This window comes from Pituophis catenifer, unplaced genomic scaffold (assembly GCF_029215685.1).
Source record: "Pituophis catenifer annectens isolate HBS135680 unplaced genomic scaffold, rPitCat1.0.hap2 SCAF_2, whole genome shotgun sequence".
Taxonomy (NCBI): domain Eukaryota; kingdom Metazoa; phylum Chordata; class Lepidosauria; order Squamata; family Colubridae; genus Pituophis; species Pituophis catenifer.
In genome coordinates, this window is record NW_027256882.1 from 36589629 (window position 1) to 36609307 (window position 19679).

At 39.1% G+C, this 19679-nt stretch overlaps 1 protein-coding gene across 1 annotated transcript in view; it reads left to right on the forward strand.

The window, feature by feature from the left end:
- Nucleotides 1-19679, forward strand: part of LOC139310132 (vomeronasal type-2 receptor 26-like) — a 58274-nt gene extending 38595 nt beyond the window's left edge. The window contains exons 8-12 of the mRNA XM_070934289.1: nucleotides 8990-9225; nucleotides 10814-11641; nucleotides 16245-16472; nucleotides 18216-18342; nucleotides 18778-19679. Of these exons, the coding sequence (XP_070790390.1) occupies nucleotides 8990-9225; nucleotides 10814-11641; nucleotides 16245-16472; nucleotides 18216-18342; nucleotides 18778-19679 (2321 nt within the window). The remainder of the gene's footprint in view (nucleotides 1-8989; nucleotides 9226-10813; nucleotides 11642-16244; nucleotides 16473-18215; nucleotides 18343-18777) is intronic.

Consider the following 19679-nt stretch of genomic DNA (forward strand, 5'->3'; position numbering starts at 1 on the left):
TGGTGAAGTGGCAGGATTGAAAATTAATAGACAAAAAACAAAACTACTAACTAAAAATTTGACAAAAATCCAGGAGAAAGAATTGGAAGAGATGTTAGGAATACAAACAACAACAAAAATAAAATACCTAGGAATTTGGCTCACTAATAAGGTATCATCCCTTAAAGAAGACAATTATATTAAATTGGCCAAACAAATTCAAAAGGACTTAGAGGCATGGAGTAAATTGAGACTATCACTATTAGGCAAAATTGCTTCAATCAAAATGACAATTTTACCGAAATTATTATACCTATTTAGAACAATACCGATAAATCCAGGAAAATCATATTTCAAAGACCTTGATAAAATGACATTAAAGTATATATGGCAAGGAAAAAGAGCCAGGATTAAACTGAAACACCTGCAGGACATTAGAGAAAGGGGTGGCCTGGGACTACCAGATTGGCAAATTTATTACACTGCAACAGCGTTAACTTGGATTAAAGATTGGATGACACTTGAAGATAAACGAACGTTAGCATTAGAAGGATTTGACCTGTCGAAAGGCTGGCACACATTTTTATGGGAGGAAAAACCCAGACAACATGAACACTTCAGGAGACACTATATCAGAGGACCATTGGCAAAAATTCGGACCAAAATAAGGAGAAAACACTACGACAAAATCCCAAGATGGCTATCAACCATGGAGGCCCAAATTTATCCAAACACAATGGATATAAACAAGATGAAAACCTATGACGAATTGTTGAACACAGAGGGAGAAATGAAAACAAGAGAGGAATTGAGACAACAGGGCACGGACATTGACTGGTGGACGTATTTACAGATAAAATCAAGATATAAAATTGACATGAAAAAATTTGGAATCCAAAAAGAAAGAAATGAGTTAGATAAAATTATAATGCAATCAGACGATAAATTAATAACTAAAATATATAATTATCTACTAAAATACAAATTGGAAGAACAAGTGGTGAAGGAAAATATGATTATTTGGGCTAAAAATTTTGGATATAATATCAACCTAGAAAATTGGGAGAAAATGTGGAAAGTAAATACTAAGCTGACAATGTCCGTGCCCGACAAAGAAAATATATACAAGATGTTTTATAGGTGGCATCTCCCCCCTGCACGTCTGGCAAGGATGTTCCCCAATACTAATCAGAACTGTTGGAAATGTAAAACACAGAAGGGGACCTACTACCACATGTGGTGGTCATGCCCAAAAGTCAAAAAATTTTGGAAAACAATTCAAAATCAGCTGGAAGAAATCACCCCCCAAAAAGTGCCCCTCAGACCGGAAACATACCTATTAGGAATACTGACAAAGGACTATAAAAAAGAGACACAATACTTGATAATACATATCCTGACAGCAGCTAGAATCACTTTCGCACAAATGTGGAAACTGGAGGATACGCCATCAGAAGAAAAAATAATACAAAAAACAATGGAATGTGCGGAAATGGACAAACTTACCAAAGAAATACAGGGAAAAGAAGATTCAGATTATTACTTAATTTGGCAAAAATGGTACAACTGGTTAGATAAAAAGAACGTGAAATAAGGGAATACCACCCAATGATACAAAAATAAGGAAATAAAATGAAATATCGTTGTATAAACATTGATACATGATGAAGGATAATATATACAGATATATAGATATATAATTACCGAAGTAGCTCTATTTTCAAAGTTCAAGCTTTATGACTTGATTTTACTGTATAGTTAGTTTATGTATAGTTTGTTTAAATGTCTACGTCTGTATATGTATGTTTGTTTATAATTAAAAAAAATAAAAAAAAATAGTAGGCAAATCTTCCTTCTTCCAATACTGTGCCACCAAAAGTCTTGCTGCGGTTATTAAATTTAAAATCAAATTAGTCTCTATAACCGTACAATCTGTAATTATTCCCAGCAAAAACAGCTGTGGAGTAAACTTTATCTTTTTTTTAAGAATGTTTTGCATAATCCACCATATTTTTATCCAGAATGCTTTGATTTTTTTACATGTCCACCATATATGATAATACGTGACTTCATCACACTCACATCTCCAACACTTAGATTGTAAACTTGGATACATACAAGCTAACTTTTTAGGATCTAAGTGCCATCTATAAAACATTTTATAAAAATTTTCTCTCATATTTTGAGCTTGCATAAATTTTACATTTCTAACCCGTATTTTTTCCCATGTTCCCATCATTATTGGTTCCTCAATATTTTGTGCCCATTTTATCATACAATCTTTAACTAACTCCATTTCTGAATCTATTTCTATCAATGTATTATACAACCTTTTTATATGCATTTGACTCTGGTCTCTGATTTGTTTTACCAAGTTTTCATCCGTTTGCATGATACCAATTTTCTGATCCTCTTTCCATCTAGCTTGTAACTGTCCACACTGAAACCAAGTTTGAATTATCCTTTCTTCTTTTAGTACATTCAAAGACTTTAACTGTAATATACCTCTTTCCATATTGAGAAGCTCTTTATATGTAATCACATCTTGTTTTTGTTCTACATTTATATTCTCTATCGCATGTCTGGGTACTGCCCATATAGGTATCTTATCATTTAATTTGTATTGATACTTTCTCCAGACATGCAATAAAGCATTCCTTAATATATGGCTTTTAAAAGTCTTATCCACCTTCTTGTCATATAATAAATAAGCATGCCAACCATATAACAAATCATATCCCTCAATATTCAAAATTCTTCCTTCTATTAAATTAATCCAATCACTAATTGCTGATAGGGCAGCTGCTTTGTAATATAATCTTAAATTGGGCATTTTAAGACCTCCTCTTTCACGTATATCTTGCATTATCTTTAATTTTATTCTCGGTCTTTTCCCTGCCCAAACGAAATTATTAATACCCTTCTGCCATTCCCCCAAATTTGCATCTTTTTAAAGTTTTGGTATCATTTGAAAAAGAAATAAAAACTTAGGCAAAACATTCATTTTTATTGCTGCTATTCTTCCCAACAGAGACAATTGTAGTTTTTTCCACTTGTCCATCTCTTTCTGTATTTTTTGCCATAATAGTTCATAATTATACTTATATAATTTGACATTTGAAGTTGTATTATAAACCCCTAAATATTTAACCTTTTTTACTATTTCAAATCCTGTTACTCTTTCTAATTCTTCTTTTTGATTTGTAGTCATATTTTTAGTTATTATCTTTGTTTTCCCTATATTTATTTTAAAACCTGATACTTGACCATATTGATTAACTATATCCATTAAACCTCTAGCTGATTGCACTGGTTGGGTTAAAGTTACAACCAAGTCATCTGCAAATGCTCGTAATCTGTAATCATAATGCCTAATTTTAATTCCCTTTATTTTATCTGACTCCCGTATTTTGTTCAGCAAAAATTCCAAAGTCAAAATAAACAATAATGGGGACAGGGGACACCCCTGTCTTGTTCCTTTTTCAATTTTGAAGATTTCTGTTAAGCTACCATTAATTATTATTTATGCTGTTTGTTCCTGGTATATTACCTTAATAGATTGTGTAAAATACTCTCCAAACTTCATCTTTTGTATTATTTTCAGTAAAAAATGCCAATTCAATCGATCAAATGCTTTCTCTGCATCCAGAAATATAAGCACTGCAGGGACATGGTTGTTCTTCCCCAAATACTCCAGTACATTAACAATTTGCCTTACATTGCTTTTCATCTGTCTCCCATTTATAAATCCAAATTGATCATTGTGAATCATTTATTGCATAACTAACATTAACCTATTTGCTAATATTTTGGCAAAAATCTTATAATCTGTATTAAGTAGCGATATAGGCCTATAGTTTTTTGGCTGACTATGGTCTTGGTCCTCCTTCGGGATCAAAGAAATAAAGGCTGTTCTCCATGATGGGGGTACATTTCCTCCAAATTGTATTCTACTAAATAGTTCCTTAAGTGGTTCCACCATTTCTAACTGCAAATTTTTATAATAAACAGCTGTCAATCCATCTGTTCCAGGAGCCTTACCAACCTTTAACTGCTTAATTGCCAAGAAAATTTCCTTTGAAGTTATAGGTTGATTCAATTTTTCCCTTTGCTCATCTGTAAGTATAGGGATATTCTCCTTCTGTAGGTATCTATCTATATCCTTCTTCTGTAGGTATCTATCTATATCTATACCTTGAATTTTATCACTAGCATACAACCTCGTATAAAATTCTAGAAATGCTTTCTAAAATTCTAGAAATGTCCTGATTTTATGGTTGGTTTTTAAAATTTTGATATTGGTTTTAATTGAAATGTTTTAAATTATGGGCCAAACCTTATTTAATTATTTTAAACCTATTTTAACTTTTGTGTACAAATGTTTTATTTTGGCTGTTCACCGCCCTGAGTCTGAAAGGAGAAGGGCAGTATAGAAATTTGAAAAATAAAATAAATAAATAAATAAATAAATAAATAAATAAATAAATAATCATATTTTGTTGATACACCTCTTTACCTTTATATTCTATTTTCTCTATAGTATGAGACTTTTGTTTTTTCCTTAGCAAATATGCTAACCATCTACCTGGTTTATTTGCATTGCAAAAAGTATTGTGTTTAGCATATTGTAAATTAGTTGCTACCTGATCTGACATCAACATCTTAAACTGCCCTCGCAATAAAATAATTGCTTCTTTTATTTTCTTATCTGCTGGATTCAATATTAATGCCTGCTCTTTCTTTTTTATTTCCTCTTCTAATTCCATCCATTTTTTCACCTGTCTATGTCTATATGTATTGTTCAAATATATTAAAACACCTCTCATGTATGCTTTGCTTGCATCCCAAACCATTTCCATGGGTGTACCCTTATGCATATTCATAACAAAAAATTCTTTCATTAATTTTTTACATTCTTTCACATTTTCCTCATATCTAAATAGATTTTCATTTAACTGCCAAGACCTCCTGGAACCCTTTCCATATTCCAATTCCATCCAAACCAGGCTATGATCTGTTAAAATTCTTGGGCATATCTTTGTCTTCTTCACCCTAGAAAGAAAATCATTAGTAATTAATATGAAATCAATTCTAGAAAAGGATTGGTGCCTATCAGAGAAAAATGTAAAATCTTGTTCTTCAACGTTCCGTTCTCACGAAATATCTCTCAACTCCATATCATCCATCATGTCAAAAAAGGATTTAGGCAGTCTAGCACACATTTGGATGTTTGACAAGAGCCCTTTCTTATCTTTTTGGGTATCCACTACTCCATTGTATTAATTTGGTACGCAGAAGCTTATAAAATTTCTCTTGTTGTTGATTAGGTGCATATACTCCAATTAAAAGTATTTTCTTTCCTTCTATTAAAAGTTCAATTGCTATATATCTTCCTTGAGCATCTACTTCAATTGATTTAGCGATTAAGTCTTTCCTTAAATATATTATTATACCATTTTTCTTCTCTGGAGCAGATGCAACAAAGTGTGTTCCCAATCTTGCATTTATCAAATATTTTTGGTCTCTTGTTCTAATATGTGTTTCTTGCAAACAAATTACATCATTTTTAAACTGTTTCAGATAATGAAATATTTTCTTTCTCTTCTGCAGTGAATTTAAGCCATTAACATTCCATGTTAAGAATCTAATTGCCATTCTTGGCCCCCTGAAGCTTTTGGAGCACCAGCTGAAAATCTTCATGGATTTTCTTCTTCGGCCTTGCTCCTCCCACTGCTTCTGTATTTGTAGTTTCTTGAATTATTATCTGAGTTTGCTGTGCTTTTAATTCTTGTTCTTTATGTTTGGCTGCTGCTCGAGTTTGTCTTTGATCCTTTGGTCCTTCTATTTTTTCAGATAACTCCAAAGCTTGAACAGTACCTGAAAGTTGCAATAAATCTTCTTGCATAATCAAAGCCCCTCCTTGGGCTTGTGCCTGCATACCTTCCTTTTCCCCCTTTCTTGCCTCCTCTGCTTCTTTTCTTCTTCTAACTTCTGGGGATGGTGGGCGTCCAGCCTTTAGTACATTGATGTAAAAATCTCTAGCCTTCCAAACTGTATTAAGATGATAGATTTCTCCTGAGTAATTCACCACTAATCTAGCTGGAACCTCCCATCTGTACTGCATCTGGCATTTTCTGAGTTCTTCAACTAGAAATGCATAATCCTTTCTAGTTCTCAACATTTTGGGGGGAATTTCTTTCAATACTAAAACCTCCTGTTCTGCCACTTGGAGTTTATTTTTGTAAGAAGCTTGTAAGATTTCATTTTGTATCCTCCTTGTAATAAAGTAAATTACAATATCTCTTGGTAATTGTCTCTGTCTGGCAACCCATGAGTTAACACGATAGATTTTATCTATTTGCCATTCAAACTCTGCCTTTGAGTCTCCAGTTAGCTGTGCAAAAGCTTCTGCAAAAATCTCTCTCAGGTTCTCTTGATTATTTTCTCTCAGACCTCTTACTCTCAGGGCAAACTCCATTGCTCTATATTGTATCATTGTAACTTCTGCGTCTGCCTTTTCCATCTTAGTTTGAACCTCGCCAATTTTATTTTCCAAATTCACATTAGACTGATAAATTTCTTCCACCCTTTCCTCCAACGATTCAACATGACCTGCCAGACCCTGAAGTGCCAAAACAATGTCTTCTCTTATTTCTTTATTTCAAGTTTGGATTACTTCCTTAATTTCAGCCATCTCATCAGACACGTCTTTAATTTTTTCCTAAAAAACAGATGTAATTTTTCCTTCTAGAACAGAGGCTTGCATCTTTAAAGCCTCCTGAAGGGCTTCTAGTGTCAATAATTGTGTATCCGCTGGGGCTAACAAAGATTGCAGTTTAGATGATTGAGCTGATGATTGAGCTGGTGATGCCCCAGCACTTTTAGTAACTCCAATTTTTATTTGCTTTGAGGCCATTTTTTAATTTTCAAATTGCACTTTTACAACAGCCAAATCAATAAATCCAATCCTTAATTCCCAATCCTTAGTAGATATTATAATTTGTTAAAAGTCAATACTGTATTCTTCAATCCTGAAGTCTTAATTCTTTTAAGCCAAGGTCCATTAATTTTAAACGGGGCTGTCAATGTTAACAAACACTTTCCTCTTAACTTTCATTTTCACACCCTTCTAAAGTTCCGGCGCCATTTCCTTTCCTCTTTGTTTTACAAAATAGCCTCAGAAGGAAGAAGTATAAATACAGAGTTAAAGTTCAGTACTTGCGATTCCTGTAACTCCTGTCTTTGCTCTACCTGCTTTTGAATTCATTGTTAATTGTTGATTGCAGGGGTGGTCGTGGCATCTTGTTCTGCTTAAAAGCAGAAGAGTCCTGGATCCGGAGCTCTGACAGGCTTCTAGGGAGTTCTCACCCTCCAAGCTCCAGATTTATTCCTGGGGCTTTTGGGGAGTTCTACCTTCGCCCGGTTGCTCACCTCCCCCTCTTCTCCCGAGGGGAAAGTTTCCAAACTGCTAGATGGCAGATTTATGCTGTCTTGGCAGTTTTACAAGATCACGAGGCTGATGATCCCAAAGGAATGTCTTCCAATGCCTGTGGTGCCACCGGAAGCCAAAAATTCAAAATTTTTTACTACCAGTTCTGTGGGCGTGGCTTGGTGGGCATGGTGTGGCTTGGTGGGTGTGGCAGGGGAAGGATACTGCAAAATCCCCATTCCCATGCCACTCCCGGGGCCAGCCAGAGTTGGCATTTGCCAGTTCTCCAAACTACTCAAAATTTCCACTACCTGTTCTCCAGAACCTGTCAGAACCTGCTGAATTTTACCCCTGGATGATAGGCACATTAGTGCACTTATGCATGCTCCCCCTACTGACCACTTAAGTATGATGTAAGTTCCATGGAAGTCAATTTGTGACTGAAACTGTGAAAATTTGTAGCTGAGACAACTGAATCAGGTAGGGTATTCCAGACTTTGACAACTTTATTACAGAAATCATATTTTTACAGTAAAGTTGAGAACAATTTACATGGAATTTAAAGCGGTTGTTTGCAGACATATTATTGTGATTAAAACAGAAAAAGTCATTTACAGATAAAATATTACTATGTTTAATTTTGGATGCAATACCTAGGCCTGGCCACAAGGGACGCAGTTCTAAATTATCCAAACCGAGAATTTTGAGCCTAATAGCATAGGGAATTCTATTGTATAAAGAATTGTGCAAGACTTTTCTCGTGAAGTACTTCTGAACCCACTCAGTTGTACTGATGTCAGATATATGGTGGGGATTCCAAACAGTTGAACAAGACTCTAAGATTGGTTTAGCATAAGTTTTATAAGCTCTAATGAGCAATACAATGTTTCCAGGAAAAAGAGCTTCACCAAATTAACTCTTAATGCTTTTTTAGCAATGCTGTTACAGTGAGCGTTGGAGCATAAATTGTCAGAGATAAGTATACCTATGTCCTTAACAAGGTGAGGGTCATCTGCTAGATCAGGGATCCCCAACCTTTTGGACCTCAGGGACCACTAAATTCATAATTTTAAATCCCGCGGACCGCTAATATGATCTGCCTAATGACCGGCTAGGTGGGTGTGGCCAACTTGATGTCACTCACGTCAAGGGGTGCCTTGCCAGCCTCTACTTGCCACTCCTCGCCTACCTGCATGGGCTCCTTAGGGCCCCAAAAGGAAGCAGTTGTTGGAGCTAAGAAGCCACCACCAGTTGGTGACCACTGTGCTAGATCAATGCCACTTTTCTTATACTTGACATTCTGATTATGTTTACTAATATATAAGACCGAGCATTTATGAATTGAAATTTGAAGTTGCTAAATAGATGACCATTCAGAAACATAGTTGAGATCACTTTGCAAAACAACAGAATTATCTGTAGAATTGAATAATTTTATGTCATCGGCAAAAAGAATGCAATTGCTTTTAAGTTGATCACATAAATCATTGATATAGAGCAAAAAAAGATGATGAAATTTCTTACGTTGCAGTGACAACACCTTCTACCAAATTCTGCCTTTCTTGTTGTCTGTTCATGAAGTCAACCAGAATTCAAGGCTCTTACCCAACATCACCCTGGGCTACAACATCTATGAGACCTTTTTCAGTGCAAGAATGACATTTGAGGCCATGCTGGATGTGCTGTCTACAGGACAGGAGAACATCCCAAACTACAGATGTGGAAGACAAAAGAACCTGCTGGCGATTCTTGAAGAGATGGATTCTGAACTCTTTGATCATATTTCCAATGTCTTGAGCATCTATAAAATTCCACAGGTATAAAGCCAAATGAAATTAATTCCATGTTGTAAATTGTTCAGATTTGCCTAGCAGGCAGCACTTGTATATATTTCTCCAAATAAATTGAAAGTCAGAAAGTCAGAGAGATTAGAAGAGTTGAAAGAATTGTTAATTCACAAAGTATATGTGTATACATAAAGTGATGGGCTGCCGGAACCGGTAGTTCTAGTGATCAGTTGTCCCTGCCCACCTACCTGCCCCCATCCTATCCTGTCCTATATTTTCAAGTCAGAATTTCTTCCCCCCTCTGACCCACACAAGAAGACCCCAAAGGGGGAGATTCTGCAGCAACACAAACTTTCATTGCACGTATCCGATCCAGGGGCCGTAGTTTGAGGACCCCTGATTTAGTGCAATATAAAAAATGCAAATAATTTTTCTGAGGACCACCTAAATTTTCTCCATGGACCATCAGTTGGTGACCACTTTCCTAGAGGAGATAAACCCTGACTGCTCTTTAGAAGGCCAGATCCTGAAGATGAAACTCAAATACTTTGGCCACCTAATGAGAAAGAAGGACTCACTGGAGGAGAGCCTAATGCTGGGTAAGGAAGAAGAAGGAGACGACAGAGAACAAGGTGGTTGGATCAAATCAGTGAAGCAGTAGGCGTGAGCTTAAATGGACTCCAGAGGATGGTAGAAGACAGGAAGGCCTGAAGAAACATTGTCCATGGGGTCACGATGGGTCAGACACAGGGGTGGATCGCCCGAAAATCCCTGCTCCCACCACCACCACCATTCCCAGCTGAGCCGCACGATCATCAGAGGCTTTTTTTTTTTTAACTTTTAAAAGCACTTTTTTTTACAACTTCTTCCTTCTTCAGTTCCAAGTGGGGGGAAAGACACTGGATTCAAGGAAGTTACTTGGAAAGATGATATTAATGGTGAACAGGATCACATGCCTTGATGATGTTGGGTGAAGAAAAAAAGGGAAGAGATGCTGAGAGTGCCTGAGTTTTATGCCCTCTCTGGGCTTTTGAATTTGAGCTTGTATTCTGATTGGTTGTCAGACTCCCATGGGGCCATGCAGAGGCAACTCTGTAGGCTGTGTTTTGAGTCCAGGTTTGGTTGAGCCTTGCTGGATGGTGCTAGAATAGAATAGAATAGAGTAGAGTAGAGTAGAGTAGAGTAGAGTAGAGTAGAGTAGAGTAGAGTAGAGTAGAGTAGAGTAGAGTAGAGTAGAATAGAATTCTTTATTGGCCAAATGTGATTGGGCACACAAGGAATTTGTCTTGGTGCATACACTCTCTGACTACATAAAAGAAAAGATACATTCCTCAAGAATCATAAGGTACAACACTTAATGATAATCATAGGGAAACAGTCAATATAAATCTTAAGGATACCAGCAACAAGCTTACAATCAGACAGTCATAAGTGAGAGTGTAGAATAGATTGGCTCAGGGCTTAATGACTCATTGACAAAGGTGTGGGGGGGCTGAGTTTCTGCCTCCCTTTTAGGGGAAATATTCTTCCCTTTTAATATTTCCTAAAATATCTCATTTTCCTAGGAGGGGGTGGGTGCTAACTTCCTACACTACCAATACCTTCTCTTTTATCTTAGATCAACTATAGTGTCATCAACCAGATGGCTGAGAAAAATCATCGTTTTCCTTTTTCATATCGGATGACCCCAAACCAAGAACCTCCTTACTCAGCAATCATCCAGCTACTCCTGCACTTCCAATGGACGTGGATCGGCCTCCTTTCTCAGGACGATGAAAAAGGGGAAAAATTCAAAAGACGCTTGGAAGTTCTTGCTCTAAAAAATGGGATTTGCATTGTCCTCTCAGGAACCGTCCCAGAAGCAAATATGCAGCCAAATGCTGGAGAAACCCTCACGCAAGAAAAAAGGGAACAGTTCTTTTCTCTTATCAAGAGTCAAATAAGAATTATAGCATGCCAACTGGATTTTCAGGCCTCAGGAATGTTAGGAGTAATAATACAAATGATTGATACATCCATTGTGGAAAGGGTGTGGATTGCAACAACTTTGACAGCTTCAAGTGTAGGTACTTTTGACCTCTTGGTTGATCTCCAAAATAAATATGCTTTGTTTTCCTTCCTCGTCCAGACAAAGAGAAGGACTCAGTATGATGACATTAAATCTTCTTATTCTATGTTCTCATCGTATGGAAAGGAAGCGTTCCAATGTTCTTATACAAGTCCTGTGTTATCTAAAAAAGTCTGGAAAAAATGCAGAGAAAAAGAGAATTGGGAATTCCCACCCCCTGATGTGATTGCAAGAATCCTGTCTCAGGATTCCTCCAGTATTTCCCAAATAATTCAAATTGTGGCCTGGGTCCTCAGTGCTGCCTCCTCCTCCAAACGGAGTAAGAGGAGAATGCAAGTTGGAGACCATCAACCACCCCAGATTGTACAGCCATGGCAGGTAAGTCTTCTCCCTTGAGATTCCATTGATTCTCCCCTTCCAATTCCTCAATATTAAGTTAGATGTAGAAAGGGGTCAGATATTCCAAAGAGCAGCTGCCCAGTTTGTGGTATTTGAGAGTGGGGGTCAATCCTGAAGCTGACCTGACCGAGGCCATTTTGATTTTTCATTGTTGCCACATTGGAGCTGAGGGATAGAGAGGGAGGGGAGGAATAGAGATAGCTGGAGTTTTGTAGCCAAAACAAAATACTTTCTCCTGGGAACCAAGGACATTCCCACCAATGGCCGGAGGGAGGATGAGTGAAGTTACCAGGCAATCGGATGACACCTTGATTGGACTATGTGACTGATTGTTTGGAAAGGAGAGGAAAACTTTTACTTTTAATTAGGTGAAAACTGTGGGAACATTTAGAGTCAGTTTTCACCAGCCTATGCCTATATGATATGTCCAATAAAACTAATATTTGAGGAACCTGCTTGCCTCAGAGTCCTGTTTGCTATGGGTGTATTACTTGGAACCCTGATGGTGAGTTAGAGAGAGATGATAGAGAAACATTGTGCAAAGTTAAACAACCTGTGCTAGTTTGGGATGGTTTTGTGACAGAATTAACTCTATAGTGACAATTTTCCAAATCAAACAAGCATCAGAATATTCCAGCAATCCTCAACCCTTTATTGTGATCACAAAGTGATCTCCAAGCTAAGGAGTTCAGCTGGATTCTTTGTTCTGGATTAAGATTGAACTTTGCTAGCTAACTCCGCTAACTTCATCTTGATCAGGTCTGATGGCAAAATTGTATTCTCCATCTTCTCCCATTACATGTTTTCCCATATCTGCAAATGATCTTGCCTCTGATGGGCTGTGATGGTGAAGCAGCAAAACATAGAACATAAAACATAGAATAATAAGAGTTTGAAAGGACCTCAGAGGTTTTTCTAGTCCAACCCACAAATCAAGCAGGAGACCCTGCACCATTTCAGACAAAGATGCAGCAGCTTCAGTCTTGTTGTAGGAAAAGTTACAGGAAGCTGTTCCCCTTCTTAAAAGTGCTGCTGCCATCGCCACCCTGTTCCATGCACGTGCGCACACCATTGCCTGCTGCCGCTGATAAATGATGAATGAATAAGTAAATGGTGTGTGCATGTGCACCCAGCACATGGAACAGAGTGGCGATGGTGGCAACGTGTTTAAGAAGGAAAGCGGTTCTGTTAACTTTCGCTACAAGAAGCCTGCAGCCGCTGCATCTTTTGGCACAAGAAGCACCTCCAGGTGCACAAAAAAAAAAAAGTGGCTGCAGCTGCAGGCATCTCGCGACAAAGAGGCCGAGGTATGGACTGGCATTCAGCCCAGCAGTGATAGCTCAGCCCTGGCTTGCCTTCCCTGGCAGCCAGCCATGAGAAGAAGTTAAGGATGCATAACGTGGCAAAGGGAGAGCCGGCAGTGGGCAGCAAATGGGCGGCAGCTCCAGGACAAGGCCGGAGCCAGGAAATGATGCATTCCCTGACCCAGTCGAGGTGGGTGGCAAGCGGGAGGTGGCTCTATGGCAAGCCTGGAGACAGGGAATGGTGAATTTCCTGACCCGGTGGAGGTGGGCAGTGAGCGGGTGGCAGCTACAAGGACTCAGAGAATGACATGTCTCTGGGGCTGGGCCCCAGCACCACACGCAAGTTGAAGGATGAGCAGGCAGAGTGCATTGCTTACCTTTGGTGAGCTGAGCAGGTGAAGCGACTGGTGAGGCAAGTAGCTGGGCCGCATGGCAAAGGGAACTTATATAGGGTGGGAGTGAGTGGGTGGGCCAACAGCTAGAAGCAGCGAGTAAGCCAGAAGGGGCGAGCGAGCCGGAAGAGGCAAGTGGGCATGTGTGCGCCACCAGGGATGATTGCTATGGTTCGGCGAACTGATGCCAATCATCCCTACTGGTTTACCCAAACGGGTCCGAAACAGTAAGATTTTACCCCTGCTGTAATTGTTTTGGGTATGTTTTAGCCTTCAGCTCCCTAATCATTTTTGTTGCTCATCTCTACAGTCTTTCCAGTGTTTCAGTACCTCTTTTATATTGTGTTGACCAGAACTGGAGGCAGTATTCTAAATGTGGTCTTACTAAGGCTTTGTAAAGCAATATTAGAACTTCATGTGATCTTGATTCTATCTCTTTATTAATGCAGCCTAGGATTGCATTGGCATTTTTGTCTGCTGCCACACATTGTTGGCTCATATTTAAGTGATTGTCCACTTAAGATCCTTCTCACAGTTACTGGCATTAAGCCAAATTTCATTTAGTCTGTACCTATACTGTTGGTTTTTCTTGCCTAAGTATAAAACCTTACTTTTATCTAAGTTGACTTTCATTTCATTAGGTAGGGGACCATGTTCAATTTGTCAAGATCTTTTTGGATCTTGAGCTTGTCTTCTGGAGTGTTGGCTATTCCTGCCAGATTAGTGTCATCTGCAAATTTGATGAGTTCCCCTTCAATTCCCTCACCTAGATCTTCAAAAGACATTGAATGGTGCTGGGCCTAAAATGGAAACTTGGGGTTCCCAGTGCTTACTCTCCTCCATGTGGATGAGGTTCCCCAGAGGACTACATGTTGAATATAATTTGTTATCCAGTTACAAGGCCACCTGATGGTGGTGTTATCTATTCCATGTTTTCAAGAATGTGAAATTTGCAGATGACACCAAGCTGGCAGGAATAGCTAACAATTAGGAAGATAGGCTTAAGATTTATTTATTTATTTATTTATTTAATTTTATTTAATCAAATTTCTATACCGCCCTACTCCCGAAGGACTCAGGGCGGTGAACAGCCAAGATAAAATACAGATAATACAAATATTAAAAATCCCTTAAAATTATTAAATATTTTGGCCGAAACACAGATTAAAACACCCAATTTATAAAGTCACGAATTAAAAAATTTAAAAAATTTAAAAGAGGGGAGTTAGGCCAGGCCAGTTTGCTGAAATAGAAAAGTTTTGAGAGCACGGCGAAATGTGCGCAGGTCCGGGATCTTCCGTATCTCTGGGGGGAGCTCGTTCCAGATGGTAGGTGCCCCCACAGAGAAGGCTCTCCCCCTGGGGGCCGCCAGTCGACACTGTTTGGCCGACGGCACCCTGAGGAGCCCCTCTCAATGGGAGCGTACTGGTCGGTGAGAGGCTGTTGGTAGCAGAAGGCGGTCTCGTAAATACCCCGGTCCGATGCCATGGAGCGCTCTAAAGGTGGTAACCAAAACCTTGAAGCGCACCCGGAAGACCACCGGGAGCCAGTGCAGCTCACGCACAAGGGGGGTCACATGGGAGCGCCACGTCGCTCCCATAACCACCCGCGGGGCTGCATTCTGGACCAGCTGGAGCCTCCGGGTGCTCCTCAAGGGGAGCCCCATGTAGAGAGCATTGCAGTAGTCCAAGCGGGAAGTAACGAGGGCATGAGTGACCATGTTTAACGAGTCCCGATCCAGAAAGGGGCGCAACCTAAGATACAGAAGGATCCTGACAGATTTGAAGATTGGGCGCTATCTAACAAAATCAAATTCAATGGAGAAAAAAGTAAGGTTCTACATTTAGGCAAGAAAAACAAAGTGCACAAGTACAGTATATGTGGTACCTTGCTCAATAGTAGTAACAGTGAGAGGGATCTTGGAGTCCTAGTGGACAACCATTTAAATATGAGCCAGCAGTGTGCAGCAGCTGCCAAAAAAGCCAACACAGTTGTGGGCTGCATAAACAGAGGGATAGAATCAAGATCACGGGAAGTGTTAATAGCACTTTATAATTCCTTGGTAAGGCCATACTTGGAATACTGCATCCAGTTTTGGTTGCCACAATTTAAAAAAGATGTTGAGACTCTAGAAAGAAGGCAGAGAAGAGTAACAAAGATGATTAGGGGACTGGAGGCTAAAACATATAAAGAACTGTTGCAGGAACTGGGTATATCTAGTTTAATGAAAAGAAGGACAAAGGGGCGACATGATAGCCGTGTTCCGATATCTCAGGGGCTGCCCCAAGAAGAGGGAGTCAAGCTATTCTCCAAAGCACCTGAGGGTAGGACAAGAAGCAATGGGTGGAAACTAATCAAGGAGAGAAGCAACTTAGAACTAAGGAGAAATTTCCTGACAGCTAGAACAATTAATTAGTGGAACCACTTGCCTCCAGAAGTTGTGACTGCTCCAACACTGGAAGTTTTTAAGAAGATGTTGGATTGCCATTTGTCTGAAGTGGTGTAGGGTTTCCTGCCTAAGCAGGAACTAGAAGACCTCCAAGGTCACTATCAAATCTGTTCTTCCCTTCCCTTCCCTTCCCTTCCCTTCCCTTCCCTTCCCTTCCCTTCCCTTCCCTTCCCTTCCCTTCCCTTCCCTTCCCTTCTCTTCTCTTCTCTTCTCTTCTCTTCTCTTCTCTTCTCTTCTCTTTTCTCTTCAATAAATATTTGAAAAAGAGCTGTAAATTCCTGGAGAATGACTGGAAGAGGCTTCCCATGAAATGCTGAATTAACCTGTTTCAGACTGTAGTGGTGATTTGAAGAGGTAGAATTATTCAGAGTAACTCCAATCTGGAATAACATTGAATAAAGGCTCAAATTGGAATGTTTTTTTCTTTTTTTCTGCAGCTTCATAGGTTCCTGAGAAACTTCCAACATGACAATATTTCCAGAGATGGGATTTCTTTTGATGAAAATGGAGTTCCTGTTGGTGACTTTGATATCATGCACTGGACATCAGCTTTGAACAAATCAGATGCAGGGGTGAAAATTGGGACTGTAGAAAGACAAGCCTCCTCGGAAGTCAAGATATCTGTCAATCAAAGCGCCATCCAATGGCCAACTTTATTTAACAAAGTAGTTGAGGCTGCTTGGATTTTGCTCATCTATTTATCTCTATATGTAGAAATTTTTCTGCTCAGAAGTAATTCTTATTGAGGCCAGTTGAGTTACCCTTCAATTCCCTCACTTCCAAATGAGATAACTGCCAAATAAGAGAACTTAAAGCCTCATTAATTCATTAGATATCATTTTACTTTAGAGGTTTTACAATAATCTATCACACACTGGAATCTGCTGCATTGTATTGCGGGATTTGCAATCTATTAAACTGAAATATGTTGCCATAATTTATAGTACATCAAATTTATCTTCTTTTCAGTAAGAGAAAATCCAGAATGTCTATTGAGATTCTCAGTCATCCAGGTTGTATCAAAGGTGCTTTTTCAAAAGGCACCTGGGCTTTGTTTTCCCTTGAAGATGTTTCACTTCTCATCCAAGAAGCTTCTTCAGTTCTGACTGAATGGTGGAGGATGGAAAGATTTGGAACCACTGAAAAGACTGTGTTGTAAACAGGATATAGATTCAGGAATTGCAGGAAGGTTCCACACCCATTTGCACTATTCAGGTGACCCTGAGGGCGCAGATAAATTTCAAGTGGCCTCAACAACTTTCAGAAAGACTGCTAACAACCAGATGACTGCAAGGATTATAAATCCTTCCATACTTCACCATTCAGTCAGTACTGAAGAAGCTTCTGGAATGAGAAGTGAAATGTCTTTAAGGGAAAACAAAGATCAGTTGTCTTTTGAAAAAGCACCTTTGGGAGAAAAATCCAGAACATGAAGGTTTCTCTTATACACTGAATTGCATAAGAGAAAGATATCACTAAGAATGTGGTGAAGGAAATATGGGCAGCTAAAAACGTGATTTACATATAATGATACAACGATCAGTTGTAGGAGAGAAAAATAGGGACTCTAGACAAATCTAGATGTTGGAGGGTTCCTGAGAAAGCAAAGATGGAGAAAAATATACTGCTCAAAAAAATAAAGGGAACACAAGCAGAAGACATCCGAAATCTGAATGAATGAAATAGCCTTATTAAATACTTTGTTCTTTACCTACAGTAGTTTATATACTGCTCAAACCACTAAAGGGAACACAAAACTACTGTAGGTAATGAACAAAGTATTTAATAAGGCTATTTCATTCGTTCAGATTTCGGATGTCTTCTGCTTGTGTTCCCTTTATTTTTTTGAGCAGTGTATATATACCGTATTTTTCGGAGTATAAGACCCCTCCCAATCATTCCATTTTTGCCCTCCCCAGCCCCCAGAAGCAATCTGCAGGCCTCCCAAACCCTCTGTGCATCCCTTTTTTTGGGAAAAATAGACCCGTTTTTTGCAAAAATGGGATGTGCAGAGGTTTGGGAGGCCTGCAGAATGCTCCTAGGGAGCTGGGGAAGGCAAAACCTTTTTTTTCTTGTTTTCCCCTCAAAATCTTGGTGTGTCTTATAGTCCAAAAAATAAGGTAAGCATTCTCATACATGCCCTAAGGAGAAACACCTGTTGCAATGGAACTACATTCCTTTGGAAAAAAGAATGAGGCAACAAGTCTGTTTTGGGATCTACAATGGAGATTGATAGAGAAAGAGAATGACCTTTCATTTTCCCCTTGCAAGTAGAGTAATTAAAGTTCATGCCACTACTTCTTGACTGATTTTGCTCAATGTGCTGCTGAGCTTCTGGAAACAAGTTGATTTCAGTAAATCCTTCTAATTCATATATCACCCTGAGTAATCTTTCTCTTTATGTTTAGATGGTGCCTTATTCAAGATGTACAGAAAGCTGCTCCCCAGGTTATGCCAAGCTTGTGAGAGAGGGAGCCCCAGTTTGCTGCTATGACTGTTCTTTGTGTATGGAAGGAACATTCTCTGGGCAAGAAGGTACAGTAGGTAGCTCCAAAAATAACCCCAAAAATTCAAGATACAATCAATATTCTATCTTGTTTTTTGGGGCGAGTATTTGATCAAGAAGTAAGAAAAACATTACATTTCTTGAAGGCATCCACAAACTTCAAGGATTGGGCACTCTCGGCAAATTTGGATGATGATGTGAGCATTAAAATAAATAATGAAAGGTTGCTGATTTCTATTGAGTTGTTACTTTCTTGCTTTGTTTTAGGAAAGAAGATTTGAGAACTGATAATCACATTCATCTTCAGCCTTTAAAAAGAGTGTTAAATAATGTAGTATCACATGGATATTCCTGGGGAGAAATATTATATTATTCCTTGAAAATGAAGTAATTGATTTCTGATGCAGTTTTCATGCTCCTACAGCTGCAGAAACAGATTCATGATAACCATTTTTTTTTCTCAGATGCAGCCCATTGTGAAAAGTGTCCAGATGATCAGTATTCCAATAAGAAGCGAGATCAGTGTGTCCCAAAAAATATAAGCTTCTTATCCTATCAAGAATTGTTGGGACTCATCCTGGCTTTCTTTGCCATTGCTTTGTCCCTAACCACCGCATTTATTCTGGGAATCTTCATGAAATACCGAGACACTCCCATAGTCAAAGCCAACAACTGTGAACTCACCTACATCCTCCTGGTTTCACTCCTGCTTTCTTTCTTGACCTCCCTTCTATTCATCGGTCGCCCAGTGAAAATGACCTGTCTCCTTCGACAAACCATTTTCAGTATTGTTTTCTCAGTTGCTGTGTCTTCCTTGCTGGCCAAGACTGTCATGGTGGTGGTGGCCTTTCTGGCTACAAAGCCAGGCAGCAGCATGAGGAAATGGCTGGGGAAGAGTCTGGCCAACTCTATTGTTTTATCCTGCTCTGGTATTCAAGTAGGCCTCTGTATGATGTGGCTGGGAGTCTTTCCCCCATTCCCAGATTCTGACTTTCATTCCCAACCAGAACACATCCTGCTGCAGTGCAATGAAGGCTCTGTCACCATGTTCTACTCTGCTCTTGGCTACATGGGTTTCTTGGCTGCCATCTGTTTCTTGGTGGCATTTCTGGCTCGAAATCTGCCAGGGGCTTTTAATGAAGCCAAACTGATCACCTTCAGCATGTTGGTTTTTTGTAGCGTTTGGATCTCCTTTGTTCCCACCTATCTGAGCACCAAGGGGAAATACATGGTAGCCGTGCAGATCTTCTCCATCCTGGCCTCTGGCCTGGGTTTACTGGGCTGCATCTTTATCCCCAAATGCTACATTATTATCCTGAGACCTGCCATGAACACCAAAGAACATCTGATGATAAAAAATCATTAA